The following is an 18,906-nucleotide window of genomic DNA, read 5'->3' on the forward strand; positions in this document are numbered from 1 at the left end:
AAGTGGCAAGCCTGAAGATGAGTAGCCTTGAGACGCATTCATCATTTTGTTCTCTGGGAAAATCTTGGAAAACTCCATTTGAAGTTGTTTTGCCGTCACACACACACACACACACACACACACACACACACACACACACACACACACACACACACACACACACACACACACACACACACACACACACACACACACACACACACACACACACACACACACACACACACACACACAGCTAAAAACAGTGCAACATTTGAAAATACTAACATTTTAGAATCAATTCAAACGGTGCTCCCTAGCAGAGAACTAATAGTATAGGTCCATGGTCTTCAAATACATCAGTGTGAGAACCACCAGCCAGCCAATCACAGCGTCAGCATCCGTCCGGACAATGGGATGCGAGCCCTTCCCTTCTTCAAGGAAGCTTAGCTGTAGCAGTTAGCCTGCATTGGCAGACAGGGAGTGAACTGGAGTGAACATTAACGGCGTTATAACGCTGTTCCGTGGGAATAGAAGAGGAACACGACAGCACGTGAGTGTCCACTGGACGTTGTTTTCACGTTATTTCACCTGCTTTCATTTTAATGCTCACCGCTGTTTAATGAACAGTGCAACAGTCCCGGGGATAGCACGCCACCGTCTGCCCGGCAGTGGCAGCAGTTGCACCGAATGTCAAGACCTATCGAATTCCGTGATGCCAGGCCCAGGGGGCACGGTTTTTCTGTTTCTTTGGCCAGGGGGCACTGTTTCTTTGGAGTTATTTCTTTGTATTTGTCTTCTAAGCCTCGGTAACCATCAACCATGTTTATTGTTTGGTCTTTAAATGCCATTTTGTCAGATGGCTGCTTAAGGTGAGCGATTGATTGATTGATTTATTAACAGTTTGCAGAATTACAGTACATTTCAAGTACAACTCACTACACAAAACTGTTAACTGTGAGTGGACGACACCATAAAGCATTGGGCCAATCCTCAGAATTGTATTTGTCATCAAAAGCTCTTTGTCTGCTGAACATATTTCTTATTTCAGAATTACTCACATTTTCCACCTTTTTTATCGTGAATCTTCGTACTCTTCTGTGGCTGTGCTACTGGGAAATCGCGAATGTGCGGGAACGGGCAAACGGCGACACTCAAGTCACGGATTTCGACAGGTCACCAATGTGCTCGTTACACCGGGTGTGTTTGAAGCTTCCCTCTCTTATGCACACGGCACATTAACTCCTAGTGCAGAGTGCACCGAAGCAGCGTGCTGCTGTCGCTCCACATGCGCTGTTTATAAACACAAACATGTCCTGTTTGTTGTCTTCTTGCTATGGTTGTTTTTAACGGTGTTACTTAACGTTGTTCATGATAAAATGGTTAATAAGCGCCAGGCAGGCCTGTGTCATGGCCACACTATAGGCCCAAAGCCCTGCTGTCTGTTCTGTTATGAAGATGCAGAGTAGAGATCTGTATTGCGCTAGACTACAGTGTTTTTAAGTAATCTCTACTAGTCTCTATACCTATGTCTACGACATGCATAGGCCGACTTATACTAAGCTTTTCTTTAACAGGAGCAGATGCACCAGATGTTTGCATTTTCAAGGGATTTAAAAAAAAATCTTTATCAACTCTTACATTTCTTTTCTTTTAGGCATATACATTTACAGTGCGTATAGCACTTGGAACATTTCTCTTTTGTATTATATACATATTTTAGAGAGCGAGAGATATGCTTGCTCACTGCTTTGGTCAAACATATATCAAGTTCAGAAGTTAAAAGGTGAGAATATTCAATTCAATATAGCACATTGAGGTATTTGTTTAACATGCCCAAAAAGGAGAACAACAATGAGGAGCTGAGCGGCTGCTTCTTTGCCACAGACTGGGAGGTTTTTCAGGAAAATAACATCGACAGTAGTACTGCAGAGGCAATCACAGGGTGTATATTCACTTTTGTCAACTGATCCTTCCAAAAAAGACCATCAAGGTATACCCTTTGATGAATTGAAAATGGTGGGCCCTATTGTAAACAAGTGTAATGCTTTATGGTGTCGTCCACTCACTGTTAACAGTTTTTGTATCGAGTTGTACTTGAAATGTACTGTAATTCTGCAAACTGTTAATAAATCAATCAATCAAAACCCTAATAACAAGGACTACATCACCCCTGATCAGTGATGTACCCGAACGCGTTCAAAGAACGAAAGTTCACGAACGCGTTCGTTTTATGGGAGAACGTGAACGGAACGTACTGCATTTCCGCATTTTGAACGTTGTTGTGAACGCGTTCATTCTGGGTGTTTGTGAACGCAGCTTGTCACGTTCATAACACCGTTCAAGTCTTAAGTGGCAGCGGTGGCCGAACGGATAGCGGCGCGGTCTAGATACCGGAAGGTTCCCAGTTCGAACCAGCCGTCCGACACGTTAAAATTACCACCGCTGAAATGCCCTTGAACAAGGCATCAACCACTACGATGAAATGTGTTCTATGAGCAGGGCCTGGCTGGAAACAAGTTCTTGAGCTTAGCCCAGATACCCTGGGTAAATATAGATTTCATTTCATTTCATTTAAAGAGGGTGCCAGATTTTCTTAGAGCCTTCCATTCGAAAATCCTGCTAAAAAACCAACCAACCTGGCAACCGCACAGCGACTGCCTGTCACCCGTGTCGCACTCGCACAGTCGCACTAACAAATGCGTCATCACAACAAACAAGCAGCAGCATGGAGTCAATGGAAGAAGAGCCGGAGGAGGACGGCTCCTCCTTAGACTCACGTTAAAACGGATACAATAATTGCTGTCTGTGGTTCTGTATGGGCTGTGGCAATATTTTTTGACAAATAGCTTGCAGCAATGTATTGAAGAAAAAAAAAAGAACTAAAAAAAGAACTAATAGTTCACTTTTTGGAACCATGAACTTTAGTTCAAAATGTTGAATTATGAACTATGAACGGAACTAGTTCCTTTTTAAAATTTTGAACTTTGAACTGAACTAGTTCATAAAAAAAGTGAACTATCCCAACACTGCCCCTGATATTAAGAACTGCATCAGGAGGAAGAAGCAAGCCTTTCGGAATAACAACAAGATGGAATTAAAGCTAGTACAAAAAGAATGGGGAAGCTAGAGAACAGCACAGCATACGTGTCCGAGAGGCTTTCTCTAATAAAAGCTCGAAAGAATTGTGGGACTCTGCCAAAGAAATGACCAATTTAAACTCTGCAAAAAAGGACATGTTATAATGAATTAGAAAAGGCCAATGAATTCAACTGCTTTTATAAACGTTTTGACTCTGATCCTACAAAGAATGTTACAGAATGTAGAGAGCTGCTAACTACAGTAGTGTGTGACCCGATTAAGCATAGAATAGAAATTGAGCCGAGGGATGTGGTAAATGGTTTTTAAAAAACTGCACATTAAGAAGTCTAGTGGGCCCGATTGTATCTCTGCCTTTCTCCTTAAAATGTTTGCTGAGGAGCTAACTCCAGCGTGGAGCCCTCTAGTTCAGCTGTCAGTAGACTCAGGCAGCATTCCTGCTATCTGGAAAAAAGCTGTTATTATTATTCCTGTTGCTAAAAAATCCGGTCCGAAGGAAAATAATGATTTCCGACCAGTAGCATTGACATCAATAGTAATGAAATCATTAGAACGTATCATGGTAGGTAAATTATGTGAGATGGCAGAACACCTTGGCTTTTAGAGCCTCACCAATTTGCCTACAATAGAGGTAGAAGTACTGATGACGCTTTGCACTCCACTACTCATCTGCTCTTAAAACACCTTGAGGATCCCTCAGCGTATGCTAGATTATTGTTTATGGATTTTAGCTCGGCATTCAATACTATTCTCCCTCAGACCCTGTTACACAGGCTGAAACAAATGGATGTCAACCCTTATATAATTAAATGGTACTGTGATTTTCTTATAGAGAGGCAACAGCAGGTCAAGATCAACTCTACTCTCTGACCTACAGGCCATAAGCACGGGAGCCCCCCAAGGCTGTGTAAGTTTGCCATTTCTGTTCATAGTTAGCTTATTAAAAAAATCCTCCAACATTGACTTATATAAACAAGAGATAGCAGGGTCCGTAAGGTGGTGTGAGGAGCAAAACCTTATTTTAAACGTTAAAAAAACAAAGGACATCGTCTTCGATCCAAGGTCTGTGGGGGATCACAGCCCGATCCTCATTCACGAGGAGAGTGTGGAACAGGTGACCTCATATAAGTACTTGGGTATTTCTTTTGACTCTCAGTTAAACTGGGCCAACCAAGTTGACTCCGTTTATTCCCGAATTAACCAGTGCATGCACTTTCTGAGAAGGCTCAGGGTCCTTGACGTGGCAACACACATCATGCTACTGTTCTATAGGGCAAACATAGAATCCATCATCCGTTATGGCATCACCACATGGTTTGGTAACCTGTACGTCAAACTCAAATCCCAACTTCAAAACCTAGTCAAGAGGGCTGGAAAATGATAGGTATGCAGCACCCATGTTCTCTTCAAGAGATATTTGAGAGTACAGTGAGGAAGCAGGGCCTCAAAATCACCCGAGACCCAAACCACATCCTCCTGATTTGATGCCGTCTGGCAGACGGTACAGATCACCATACTGTAAGCTCAACAGATATAAATTCTCCTTTGTTCCACTGTCAATCAAAGCACTCAATAACAGATAACTAACTACTGGGGTAACAGGGAAGACCTTATGATGGGAGAGTGCAATACTGTAATACTTGAACCTCTTGATATATTTGCACAGTGTGGGTAGGATAATTATTTTTTGTACTATGAACTGTTTGTATCTATGTATGTATGTATGTAATGTATAATGCTGTCTCTTGGTGCCCAAGACAAATTTCTCCTCGAAGACAAAGGCTAATTGAATTGAACATGCCCCAAATTTCCTATAATATAGTACATTTTCTTATTTGTATTTTTTCAAAAGCAATAGTGAAAATAGCAGATCTACAAGCTCACAAGTTTGTAGATTGTCTATTTTTATTGCACAAAACATGATCTGTCGGCCTTTATAAGTGCTCAACAGAACTGTAAACAACCTGGCTGGACTGAACTTTGTGAAAAATTATTATAATCACCACCTGCCAAAATGCTGACGATTATGTGTACTGCTGCAGCTGCTTGCTAGGCTTATCTGCTGTACTGTACACTGTGACATTTTACCGGTCATCATTTCAGGAGGTTGGGTTAGAAAAAAAGAAACAGGTGGTTGGTAAAATATTTACAGTGAGTGACATGAATACTGTTAAAATATGAACTCAAGTTCTTGACACCATAACACAGCCGACCGCGAGTTACTGGGTATTCAATATTCATTGATTAATTTATTGAGGACAAACTTGTGGCCCACTAACAACTGATAGAGTTAGTGTGGATATAGCCTACACTTAGTGTGGATATACAGTAATATGGATAATATTGTGACATTGATACAAGACTAGATGATATTGTCTGGAACTGTGATTAAATTGTCTTTTCTGCTCTTAAAGGAGTACTGGTAGTTCACCCAAAACATTACTTATTTTCTATCAATTCCTAACCCTATGAAGCCTTGAATTCATGGAGATTATTGTATCACAATCTACCTTTTGGGCACCCCTGATTTTAGTATATGTTGCATTCTTGAGCTATTTGATGACCGGCGGAGCCTCCATTTGAGGGTCATGAAATTATTGGCTTAGGAATGCTACAAAAACAAAAACAATATCTATGAATTCAAGGCTTCATGGGGTGTGTAATTGATAGAAAACTAGATAAAGTGCCCCTCGGGGCACCTGGTCAGGATGTGGCCTCCTGGTGGCGCTATAACAGGCCATTCTGGAAGATTTGGGGCAGAGGTTCATCGTTGGCATCCAGGGAGTGTGCGTGCAAAATTTGCACCCACACACACACAGACGGAGTGCAAAACGTACTCTCTCTCCCCATGCCTTTGGCCTCTGGTGGAGACAATACATAATATTTTGGGTGAACCATAGCCTGGCCTAGCCACTGACCAGCCTGCTTTCTGGTCTAATAATATCTCAAACTTATATAGCGCTTTTCTGAGTACCCTTTACATGGGGGGGGCTTTACAGAGGTAACAACAAAATAAAAACAACTTGAGCAACCGCTAGAGAATATTGGTTCACTGATCTGAGACTCTTGACACTCCCAACAGCACGGAATTTCTTGACAGAAAGTAGCTCATAACATGTCTACGGTGGACATCCGGGTACGATGATGTCACACCCATAGCCTCTATAGCAGATCTACAAGCTCACAGCGTGAGTTTGTGATGGCTATTTCCACTATTATGATTGTATATTCAAGTTTATTTGTCAATATCTCCCTGGTACAACTTTCTTTTTTTTACGAAGCCTAAAAGCCAAACGAATGTATTTTTTATTCACAATGATCCAATTTTCAACAACAAATAAAAGTAAAATGCCATAATCGTGACAATCCTACTGATTAAACTGAGACCTGAAATTAATTTTGTGTTTGTTTCTTTATCCAAAGGATGATGGAGAGGACAAGGAGATCTGTCCTGCTGTACCTCTTTGCACTTTTCTTAGCATGCCTGAACAGTAGTACTGGTAGTGATTCTACTACTGCTACAACCCTGAGGACCACCGCCTGTAGCACTTGTATACTTCCTTCCCCATCCGAGGCGGGGATGGGGGCAGTGCAGATGGCTTCCGCTGTGGAGGACAGCCAGAAAGCCGAAAACACTCAGCGACAACACCTGGAGGAGTTATTCAACCGGTAGGTTGGTGTCTGACTGCGGTGGAGAAACAAGGAGAAGGGGCTGCTATTATTTCAAAGTTTTGCCTCGGATAAAGATTCAATACTTTATTGCCATGTCAACAGAGTTGATTGGAATTTGTTTCAGTGCTCTAAAAACAGACATACAGACAAACATCACATATTCATACAGTAGAAGAGGAAAAGTTATTAAACGATTATTAAAATCAACGAATGGATTGACTTCTCAAGCCCTGTTTTATACTTAAATAGCTGTGTGTGAGCTTGTGGATAATGGCCCCATATAAAGTTGAGCTAAAATCATGTCTCCACCTAAATTCAAATAAGTCTGGCCTGCCCCTAGCATTGCACACGGCTCACTCCTTTGGCGAGTTTGTCTCTTGTGAGACAATGCCATGTGTTCGTATCCCTGGCCCCACACCTCCTATTTATCATCTATTTTGATATTTTCAATTTTTTGTCGTGGTTTGTTGCACTGTTTGTCCAGTTGTTTGAATGTTTGAGTTCCACAGCGTACTGTAAACAAACCTTTGGCTTTTTTTATTTGATGTTAAAACCGGGAAAGCATTATTTTATACTTTGACTTTGACTCGACCTCGAATACACAGATCGGTGAACTATTGGTTCACCGATCTGTGTGCCGCCCCCTCCTCCTCCCCTCCCCCTCCCGGTCGAACATAGCGGAGAACAATGACGTCACCAAGTTTGCTTATTGGTTAGCGAAATACAAGATTCCTGCCCTCCTAGACCAGATTTGGCTCATTCGCCCAGGCTCTTGGTTTTTCTTTGGAAAACAAAAAGCCTGTGGTCCCCTAGGCTAACCAATCACTGACCTCCCAACAGGTACGGTGAGAACGGCACCATCTCTCTGGAGGGTCTGAAGAGGCTGCTGCACAGTGTGGGTCTGGACCGCATCAGGAAGGTCATGGTTCAACACCACGAGCAGCCCAGCCAGGAAACGCCCCACGACCACCACCTTCATCACCACCACCACCATCACCACCATCACGCCTATCATCACCAGCATCACAATGGCAGCAACGACACGCACCGCCAGAAACACAGCCGCGACAACGCCTCGGAGCCCGGGAAGTTCTCCCCCAAGACCCCCAAGGTGCTTCTTTACACCCCATTTAATCACCATGGCCAGTTCAACACCTTTTAATTAGGGCTACAACTGTCGATTGTTTTCTTAGCGATTTTCTTGGGGCAACTGTTTTGTTGCTCCGATTCACAGCAAACTTGGCACAAACACTGTTCAGAGGACCCCGGTGGCGCCACATGCACCCCGCCCCCAGCCCAGGGGTCAGTGTTAGAGCAGTGTTTAACGCTACAAATGGCCATGTCTCTCTGTGATTATTGCTCTGATCAGCACAATGCAGGACTTGATTTTCAGGCTGCTAGTGGCCAGAAAATCTAGTAGTATTCAGTACTTGAAATGTCTTGCTGAAAACATGCTTCCATCCCCCTGTAGTGAAATCAAGCTTAATTTCATGGTTCTCAACCGTTAACGACGGCTCAGGTGCCCACGCAGGAGGACGCTGTGGCTCCGGGGAAGAAGGCGGAGAACCCCGACGTCCGCTACAACCTGTACGACAAGAGGACCAGCAGCACCACAGAGGCCCAGGAGCTCGGCACCACCCCCGGCTACTCCACCCTCCCCCAACCACACCCGCCCCATCAGCACCGCCGCCGCAGGGGCGCCCTGGCGGCTGAGCAGGACAGTGGCACGGCTGGAACCTCTGGACTGGATGTGACGGGAGGGGGAGGCAGAGGGGCGGCCTTGGGGGACGGAGACTTGGACAGTTTCCACGACGACCACGGACATCATCACGACCACGCTGACCATGAAGCCCATGACCACGAGCTGAACGTCACAGAGGTAAACATTTATAATTCCATGAAACTGTACTCCTTTTTACCCCAAAAGGCAAAATACAGTGCATGTTCAAAACCGTTACTTTCAGGGAAAAACCTGCGTTCCTTTTGGATCCGGTGTAATAATTATTAGTCACAAGCTCGTGTTAATATTAATCTCCATTGGTTAAATATGTGTAAAATGGCAGTAGGCAGTAGACTGGCAGTAGACTGCAGATTGGTTATTTTCTCTACTTGTGTGCAACACTCTTGTACAGTGTGGGGAATTGGTTTACGGAAAATCAAAAACAAAAAAGGTGAAAAATGTAACATCTAGGCTTCTGTCGGACAGCAACAAATGGACTAATGTGATGCATGGTTTATTTTGTCTCTCCTCCCCAGTGCATGAATGCGTCCACTATCCTGACGTCTCACGGCATGTCCAAGGAGACTGTTCTGTCCCTCAGTGACTTCAGCTTCCTGTGTCCAGCCCTCCTCAACCAGATAGACACCAAGTCGTGTCTGGTGCACGGAGAGAAGCCTGAACGCACAGGAGAGAAGCCTGAACGCACAGGGAAAGGTCTGTCCACCCAACTTGAGTTCACAAAGATGCCCCCAAATTGTGTGTTTTACTTTATTTTTTTTACTTAAACGTTTAAGTATGTGTCATATCCTTTCTGTTGTTCTCGTCCCCACGCAGACCATACACATCATCACCACAATCACAGCCTCCACGGTAACCACGACCACTCGGATCACCATGACAACACCAGTGACCACCTCGGTGTTGACGGAAGTAAAAACATCGGCATCGGTAAGACCCGCCTTTACTGTATTTGGGTGAAATGTAAAGCTACAATCTGTAAGTTTTACTCGGAGGGATACAAACACAGGTCTCCTGTGGCGTCCAAACCTCTACTGCTGATCCAAGAGGGAACCCCTGCTTGTCCAGCGGAGATATACTGGACCGTTCAACCACTAGGTGTCCTACCTGACACCAACAGTCCATAACGGGTCCATTTGGTTACATTTAGTTGGCAGGATCAAAATGGCCAATATTTAGAAACCAGGGTCCATTTGGTTCAATTTGTACACCGAGTTAAATTAACACTGAGGATTTTACAATGTAGATTGATGGTATCAAATGGAGATGTGTTACCTGATTTACATCACACTGGGGTGCTTGAAATCAAAAATAAATGAGAAACACTTCTCTACATGCCTACTAGCTGGCTAAGTTAAGTTTGTGTGTGGTGTGTTGTGTGTGTGTGTGTGTGTTGCAGCATGGGCGGGGGGCTTCTTGTCCATCACAGTGATCAGTCTGCTGTCCTTGCTGGGTGTGGTCCTCATCCCTCTGATGAACCGCGTCTTCTTCAAGTTCCTGGTCAGCTTCCTGGTGGCGTTGGCGGTGGGCACGCTCAGTGGAGACGCCTTCCTTCACCTCATCCCCCACGTGAGTTCCCTCTTCATTAAGCGTGGTTCACACCAAGCACGGTTAACGAGAAATATAAATCGATGTCGTTGGGCAGAAACCTGTTATCTATCTTGTTTTGGTTAAGCTTACGCTAGCATGGGGGCCCTGGTCAGCTGGGGTGCCTGATGGAGGGGAAAGGAACTGGTTAGAATAACGTGCTCCTTCCACATGCTACCTCCTACCGGGGAAACTCTCCCCTGTCAGGTGAAAAGAAGCGGCTTGGACTTCTCATGCACTGAAGGAAGCATGAGGTCAGTCCGTTGCTCTCCCCAGGTTGGCAGAGGGAGTGTAGCTCCCAGGATTTCACTAGACAATTGACACTGAGGCTCCTTTAACGCTGTTTTTAAGAATCTTCTTTTTGTCCCCACAAAGGCTCAGTCTCAGGGTGGTCACCACCACCACCACCAGGAGGATTCTGGGATAGAGCTGGCGGCGCATGAAGAACATGAGGAGAATCTGGACGGTGTGTGGAAGGGTCTGACGGCGCTGTCGGGGGTCTACGTCATGTTCCTCATTGAACACTTCCTGACGCTGGGCAAGATGTACAAGGACAAGAAACACAAGGTCAGTCTGCGCTGCTCACGGTCATGTTAAACACTTAGCACTTCCATGTGCTTTGCTGTGTGACGAATAGTCCGTTTACAAGCATCAACATGTCACATGTGAGCGTGTAGATATTCCTAATAATGAGTAGAGTGACTATATCGTTGCTCTCGGGCCTTATCTCCATTCTCCATGCATTTGTTTTGTATCTAAAATAAATGCCCTACTTGATCATACTACAGCGGCTCACGAAAGCATCAAAATTAGCAGATCTACAAGCTCGAAACGCATTTTGAACTTATCGATCTGCTACTTTTACTTGTTTTTCAATCTTTAAGTATCAGTTTTGTACTTATGAATTTTCCACCTGACAGACGATATATTATACATAAGTTGCATTGTAAAAAAAACTTTTGCCTCAATTCCGATTCATGAACAAATTATAAAGGATGTATTGTGTAGCAGATCTACAAGTTCACAGCTTGTAGATTTTCAATGAAATGTAATACAGGGTTACCTAATCAGGCTAATCAATGTAGTCGATTATGTAGTCTATTATAAAAAAGGATTCTCAAATATTTGGTTTTAAGTCTGTTATTGGTTCTCAATATCGTTTTTGATATAAACTAAATATTCTGTAAATGTGAGCATAAGATGATGCGAGATCGAGGTGTTCATGAAGCATAATTGTCTTCCATTTTAGAAGCATGACAAAGGAGATCTGGAGAAGCTTCCAGCGCTGGAGGAGAATGACCTCAAGCACACTGAAGGTATCATGATACCGTATTAATAATGATGACGGTTTTAGAGCAAGGGTCTTCAACTTGGGGTCTTTTTTCAGCCGACCCCATAGCTGAGAGAGAGATGAAGCAGGGACCCCCCACTACTTATTGTATATAATTATGTTGCAGATTAAACTTTTTCATAGATTTAATGACTTGTTTGACAGCACTATCATCGTTGTAGTAATTAATGTTAATGTGTATTTTCAGACATTATTTAACCTCTTAAAGCCTCAATACTTGGTAAACTTGGACCATTGGTTCTATACTTGGCATGCGCTTTTTCCCTTCTACACCTAACCTCTTTACCAAAAATAATTGTGAGCTTGTAGATTGGCTATTTTTGGCTAATGTTCCCCTCACTCCCCCCAGAATCCTATCACACAATGATGTGGAGGACCACCTAGGGGTCCCGGACCCCCTGTTGAAGATCCCTGGTTTAGAGATTGGACGCCACATTCTTAAATTGTAGTTTTGACGTTATTGCAATTACCTCTCTGCAGAGACACATCTCAAAAAAGCCAGGTTCAAAGTGGTTAAACTGTACTAATGACGTTGATCCTGGACCTAATGTGTTGTAATTGACCCGTCCTCCCAGACGTGGAGCTCAACGGTGACGCCTCGGTGGCCTGCCTCCACGACGCCGACGGAGCGAGCGTGGCCGAGGAGGAGCAGGTGATGCTGGCTCCGCCAGGGGCGGGTTCGTCCGGCGCCGCAGGCGGGGCGAGCGGCGGCCCCGCCTACACGGGCGATGACTGCGAGAACAAGTGCCACTCCCACTTCCACGACACGGTGGGGCCGGCGGCGGGGCCCGCCCACCACCATCACCACGACTACCACCACATCCTGCACCATCACCACTCCCAGGTGCTTATAGTTTAGCATTTTTCATTAATTTGTATTCCTAGTTTTATTTATTAGTTTTCTTTTTTTCTTTTATTTTCTTTTTGCTTTGAAAGTGATTTTGTTTTTTGTACACCCTTTTCTCGGAGTCTTTTGTCAGATTGAGGTGCTTGATCTAAACCAGGATGTCCACATTTATAAATCGTCGCTACTTCGCGGTTACAGTATTAATGCTTCGGATGACTTAAGAAATGACGGTCGCAGATTTGAGTATAGGTGATTTTCCTTCCGGTTCATTTTGGAGGTCTCGGGGGGTCTTCAAAATACAAGCAGCCGGTCAGCACGGGAGGGCTAGCGCTGGAGTCAATGGTGGCTCAGATTGAGTTAAAACATTCATATCCACCCAAAATCTTAGGCTTGGTATCTATGTATGAAATATTGACAACAATGTTATCTATGTATGAAATATTGACAAAAACAAATTAATGTAACACAATACAGATGCATGTATTCAGTTCAAATGTTTTATTAGTTATATACAGTTTATATTGTAGTTTTGGTTCTGCGGTTAGTTGTATTTAACCATACTAACCTTGTGGTAACCCCTCCCAGAACCACCACCCTCACAGCCACAGCCACAACCAGCAGTACAACCAGCAGCACTTCCAGCAGGCCGGAGTCGCCACGCTGGCCTGGATGGTCATCATGGGAGACGGACTGCACAACTTCAGCGACGGCCTGGCCATAGGTCTGTATATGAACCACAGCAATGCTTTAAAGTCTGATCTTAGATCAGTGACAGTCTACGACCTGGACATAGGTCCGTCTGAACCACTACACTACACTACACTGCTAATAGTGTTTGTTCAGTAACAGAGGTTTCTCAGTCTCCAGCGCTAATGTCAACACAATACATTTTCCGGTTGGAACACTGTTGCAATGATATCACAATATATTATAGAGCTTTAACTCCCTTACGCAAAATGTATTGTTTTAACCAAAAAACTATCACCTGCACTACAGAAAGAAAAGACAATGACGGTGACATGTGGTTTCTCCCCAGGCGCTGCATTCACTGAAGGTTTGTCCAGTGGTCTCAGTACGTCTGTGGCCGTCTTCTGTCACGAGCTACCCCATGAACTGGGTGAGTCACTGCTTCTGTGGTTTCTATACGGAAGTGCAGCTCTGCTCGCTCGTTAGCTTTGGTTCCACATTGCTTTTAACGTGTCTTTCTCTTGCCTTGAATAGTAGGTAGGCTACATGAGTCACTTAAGAAGAGGAGCTCTGCATGCCATATTGTTTTTGGTTATACATCAATTAGTAATTAATATACAGTAATCATACATCAATTAGTATCTTTCTTACGTTGAACACTAGTGTAGAGTGTAGAATTTATATATATATATATATATATATAGTAGATAAGTCATAGCTGGTCTACAAGCTCACAATGTGTTGACCTTGACCAATCTAGGCTATTTTGTAACATCTTCGCCTATAATGACATGTCCAAAACAGTTGCAAGTGTTTAATTTCAACCCAAGACCCGCGACCATTAACGTTTTGCCCCGACTGGTCGATTTTGGCTAAAGACGGACTGTCTGCCTTGTGATAACCATAACCTGATGACACTTTGACTGTCCAGAGTGACATGTTGAGGTTGACGCTTGGACTCCATTTCCCAGGTGACTTTGCGGTGCTGTTGAAGGCGGGTATGACTGTGCGTCAGGCCATCCTGTACAACGTGCTGTCGGCCATGATGGCGTACCTGGGCTTGGTGACGGGCATCCTGATTGGTCACTACGCCGAGAACATCGCCACGTGGATCTTTGCACTCACCGCAGGGCTCTTCTTGTATGTGGCCCTGGTGGATATGGTGAGCACACTTTAATTATATGTTATATATACATTATTATTTGAACCACTTTGTATTTAAATTCTGAATAAAACTGCCTCACTTGCTCAATACAGAAATGGTTTTATTTAATTAGCAACGTTTTGGTACGAGACCTTCAGACATGCCTGAATAAAGGGAGCATTCTAGCCAGTATTAAAATGGTCTTATATTATAGTCTTTAGTTGAATCTGAGTCTAATAGCCTTTACTTGAACTCACACTCACAGTATAAAGTGTTGAGTCATCAGAACCAGTTTTGATAGCATGTTTTGCTTTGTCTAACTCTAACCCTTCACGCTTACTGTACAAGTATGACAGTACTTATCTCAGCCTGTGGCCTTCAAATGCACCTGGACACTTCACACGCACGCACGTGTGTTCAGCCTTTATACAGCTGCTGAGCTGCCAGGAACTGAAACCTGTGATTCCACCAAAACTGAAGCAGAGATTAGATCATAAATACAAATGGAAGGATTAGACATAAACCGTATACAGTTTTTTATTTTTATTGCAAAGATGTATGCAAAAATCACTGATCTACAAGCTGAGTGTCTAAGTACATCAACAAAGTGGAGTCTGTTACTGAGATTGACACAAAAGTTGTCAAAGTCTGACCTCTTGTGGTGGTTGATAGTAACGCATGGGGACCTTAGGATCAGATCCTACCAGAGCCTGCTCAGCTGTAGGCCTACTACTATCAAACATTCACAACAGTGATGGTCAAAAGATATGATGCAAAAGTCAAAACCCATGTTGTTTATTAAGAAACATAGTGCCATTAAGTAGAATATATATATTTTTTATTTCATATCACTTGCATTTTACTGTATTTCTTGCAACAGCATTCATGGTGACCCACCTGAGAACATTCTATAGCAATGATCACTACCCAAACCTTTTGTTTTTAACCTTTTAATTACTGATTAAAGTAATAATTAGTAATGAATCATTCATAATAATTAGTAATTCATATAATTAGTATGTTTATAGCATATTGTCAGGTGGAAACCAGTTATGTCCAAAACTGATACTTTTCTGGATGCAAATTCAAAAGTAGCAAAAGCAGCAGATCTACAAGGTCAAAACGCATCGCTTCGTGCCGTGTGTCAAGCCTGTGAATTTGCTACTTTATATGCTTTTGTATGATGCTGTGGGATGATGAAGTAGGCAGTTAACCCATTTTGGGCGGGAACCCCTTTTGGTGTTTTAAAGGTATATTCAGTGATTTCACTTCATTCAAATATCACTTATTTATTTATTTTATTTGGATAATCCTTCCTACTATAGAATGTGCTGACCATATAAGGAGTTCCTCCCTGTCCCCAGTGAGCCCCTGGGGTCAAAAAACCCTAGTTTCAGTTTTGGTGGCGGGTGGCAAAGCCTTCATCCAATCAGGATGAGAGGGGCCTTCCTCCAATCATGTGTGGGGGCGGGCCTTGTTGCACATGTTGTTGCACTTCCCCCCACTGCAGAGCGTGTGCATGTGCACATTTTGTTACCGGGGCGGACTGGGTGGTTTTCCAAATCACCCAAATCACTGAATGCTCCTTTAAACATGTTATAATTTTGCTATTGGAAAAATAGCAGATCTACAAGCTCATAGCGCGCCACCGAGTGGCGCGCTACGAGCTTGTAGGTCTGCTATTTTTGAAAAATCGTGAAAATATTTATTTCAGAAAACATGAAGGTTACTTTAGTAACCATGGTTTAAGTAAGTTGAGCGAAATATTTCGCTCTATGGGAGGTTTTTGAAGGGAAAACCTCCCTTAGAGCGAAATATTTCGCGAACACAACTTAAAAGAAGGAGGATTTAGAAGATTTTTTTTTAATTTTGAGGTCGGGCCTAAATGGGTTAACTTATGGAAAAACACAACAGTTTCAATATAGAGATAATGGGTTTCTGGCCGACAGCAGGGATATAATGAGTGTGTGATATTGTGTGTTGCCGTGCAGGTACCAGAGATGTTACACAGATATAATCAGTGTGTGATATTGTGTGTTGCCGTGCAGGTACCAGAGATGTTACACAACGACGCGGGCGACCATGGCTTCAGTCACTGTGGCTTCTTCCTGCTCCAGAACGCCGGCATCCTGCTGGGTTTCTGCATCATGCTGCTCATCGCCGTCTTTGAACACAGAATACAGCTGGACCTGGGCTACTGAGCAGGCGTAACGCTAGCTCCTCAGAATGACTGTCCCCTAAACCCCCACTGCCCCCACCCCATGTCCAACTGGACCTGGGCTACTGAAGAAGCATGATGCTAGCACCCAAAATTGACATACATCACTGTCGATAGAGGCCTCAATCCCCCTGGGTCACAGATCTTTTTTCTAGAGATACAATATATTGCATCAGATAAGAACTGTTACAAAAATTAAACAAATCAGCCGGGGCAATTTTACTAATATGAACATGAAGAATCAGCTGACAGTGTTAGAAGTACTAATTTATCCACACAGTCTTTATCAAATGTAACTCAATATCATTAACGACACATACCGGTAGTCACATACCTGACAGAATCACCCGGCTGATTTGTTTATTTTTGGAACACAGTTCTTTTATGCCACGATCTGAGATTTCTCCATGGGGATTTTCAATAGAGAAACTACCTCCGTGAACCAGGGAGCAGCGGGAGTGATGCCAGGACTCCGGTACTCTCTGTCTCCTAATCCACCTCTATCCCTCTCCCCACCCCAAGGCAAGTCCTGTCAACGTGTGTATCACAAGTCATGGAATCCCTGTCCCATGCTCGCTTAACTTCTGAACAAACTAGCTGCTATAAGCCTGAACTATGCGGTACATAGTTGCGTGCGCATGGATGTCGGAGTCTGGTAATAACAGATCTACAGTACATAACGCGTTGCAACAATGTGTTGTCAGCTCTTAGATCAGCTATTGTCAGTGTGTGCAACTAAGTATAAATCCGGCACTACATGTACTGTGCTCTCCAGCAACCGAAAAAGGAAGGGATGTCCGCACACTGAATTGTAGCTCCCAGGAAAATTCTTCATTTGTTACTCTCCAGCAACCGAACCACCCTTCCCATATCCTGTCAACGTGTGTCACAAAATAATCAAATGCCCCGGTCTAGCGTAGCCAGGTGATCAGATCTCCGGCTACTGAATTTGGAAATTTAAAGAAGAATAGCTGCATCGCAGAACCAATACAATGACTTGGATTTGTGGGCAATTGGTAGGATTGGTTTTCAAATCGGTAAGCATTGGTTTGTTGTTGCTGGTTTACTCTGGCTTCCAAACCACTTCAATAATCATCTCTGTTGGCTGGAAACCTCTAAAAATAAAATAAAGTAGCAGATCTACAAGCTCAAAATGTGCCACTTCACTGCACGTTCTGAGCTTGCAGATCTGCTACTTTTTATGCTTTTGTATGACACTTGTATGATCAAGTAGGGCGTTAATTTACGAAAAAACAAATAATATGGAGATAAGGTTTCTGCCTGACAGCAATTGATTTCCCCAGACGTCGGTCGGGTTAAATCTTTGATCTTCTGGCTACGCAAATCTATCGAATCCCCGCACTTGATCAATTAATTTATTGCTGCTTGTTTGTCCCAAGTGTCAAACTGTAAGTGTCATCTTTGTGATCGCTGTCCCCTCAAACTACAGGTCCAATAACATGTTAAGAGAGAGAGAGAGAGGAGGGTCTATTCTTCTTGGACCAAAGCTCTATACAACACATTCCAGAGGTCTAGTGTTACCATGTGTTCTGTCTGTGTCTGATGCAGCATGTTAAATGGTCAGTTACACTTGTCATTCAGAAAGGTCATGTTCTGCCATGTTTGTTACTCGGAGTGTGTGTGTCCACGCATGTGTGTGCAGGACCAGTGTTACAGTGGGAAACCAAAGATAATAGATTCTCTACCAGTTGAACCAGGATGCATGGCTCAGAAAAGCAACTGGACATAACCACACCCCCATTCAATGAACATGTTCGTCTTATGAAGAACTCATCCCTTTAAATGACTGATTAGTGACAATTACATTACTTTTCCCTACAGCTGACTTGTAGTGGGGACAGAGGCGTGTCTGTAATCCTAAAATGAATGGTTCAAAGAGACCTTGAGAGCTGAAGAATCTGACTAATAAGTCTATAAATTAATCTGGATAAAAGTACCAACCTAAAGGACAGAAATGTAATTGAAGTACAGCTGCTGTATGCTTAAAAAGTGAAACTGGGAGAAGAAAAGGAAAGTTAATCATCACTATCCTGCCAAATGTATAGATCGTTTTCTTTCAACGGTGTCATTTTAGTTGGTAGAATCTTTTTAACACACACTAGCCTTTTAATCTGCATTTGTTGAGCAGAGAATCATTTTTGTGTCAAAAGTCAAACTTTCCTCTTATTTTTTTTTCTCCATTGTGTCAAGATTTGCCTGTTACAATTACAAAATGCCTGTTAACAACTTTAGTGTAGATCATGGTAGAGAATCCATGATCTTTATTTCGTGTCAAAATATTTCTTTTGTTTGTTTCTACTTTGGGGAGAGGCTCCTTATATTTAAGCCAAATATGTAGGCAGTTTTGTTTTAAATGTCCATGAAGAAAATGTAGTGTTTATTTATTGATTCGTAATATAGTTTGAATTTCAGTTGTTGGATCTTCAGTGGCTCTACCAGGGCCCAATAAATTGAAGCCAGTCTGACGATCTCGTCCCTGTTCTTGAAAGAAAACACTCACCCAGGATGAGGGAGGGTTTTATCCCAAAGTTACAAAGTCTAGGTCATCTTTGTGTTGTACACA

At 43.2% G+C, this 18,906-nt stretch overlaps 1 protein-coding gene and 1 long non-coding RNA gene across 3 annotated transcripts in view; one reads left to right on the forward strand and one right to left on the reverse strand.

Annotated features, from left to right (window-relative positions):
• LOC306912475 overlaps positions 1 to 409 on the reverse strand; it is a 79,928-nt gene extending 79,519 nt beyond the window's left edge. The window contains exon 1 of the long non-coding RNA XR_013788387.1: positions 268 to 409. This is a non-coding gene — a long non-coding RNA (uncharacterized lncRNA). The remainder of the gene's footprint in view (positions 1 to 267) is intronic.
• slc39a6 (solute carrier family 39 member 6) lies at positions 392 to 18,809 on the forward strand. Of its 2 annotated transcripts, XM_079488702.1 has the most exons (15): positions 392 to 532; positions 3,911 to 3,985; positions 6,502 to 6,747; positions 7,591 to 7,861; positions 8,270 to 8,629; positions 9,007 to 9,184; positions 9,305 to 9,418; positions 9,888 to 10,057; positions 10,451 to 10,642; positions 11,325 to 11,391; positions 12,002 to 12,270; positions 12,859 to 12,994; positions 13,310 to 13,390; positions 13,932 to 14,122; positions 16,153 to 18,809. In XM_079488702.1, the coding sequence occupies exons 3-15, from the start codon at positions 6,503 to 6,505 to the stop codon at positions 16,303 to 16,305; spliced, it is 2,427 nt and encodes an 808-aa protein (XP_079344828.1). In that variant the 5' UTR covers positions 392 to 532; positions 3,911 to 3,985; position 6,502; the 3' UTR covers positions 16,306 to 18,809. The 2 variants fall into 2 exon arrangements, with proteins under 2 accessions (XP_079344828.1, XP_079344829.1); XM_079488703.1 differs by lacking the exon at positions 3,911 to 3,985 and having other exon boundaries at positions 394 to 532.
• Positions 18,810 to 18,906: the final 97 nt, after the last annotated feature.

The sequence above is a fragment of the Electrona antarctica genome, assembly GCF_951216825.1.
Source record: "Electrona antarctica genome assembly, chromosome: 19".
Classification (NCBI taxonomy): domain Eukaryota; kingdom Metazoa; phylum Chordata; class Actinopteri; order Myctophiformes; family Myctophidae; genus Electrona; species Electrona antarctica.

Bases quoted from the DNA above. Each gene is read 5' to 3' on its own strand.
- slc39a6 (XM_079488702.1), top strand. From the start codon at position 6,503: ATGATGGAGAGGACAAGGAGATCTGTCCTGCTGTACCTCTTTGCACTT. The intron at 8,630-9,006 runs GTAAACATTTAT...TCTCCTCCCCAG, and splicing joins ACGAGCTGAACGTCACAGAG to TGCATGAATGCGTCCACTAT. The intron at 13,391-13,931 runs GTGAGTCACTGC...TCCATTTCCCAG, and splicing joins CGAGCTACCCCATGAACTGG to GTGACTTTGCGGTGCTGTTG.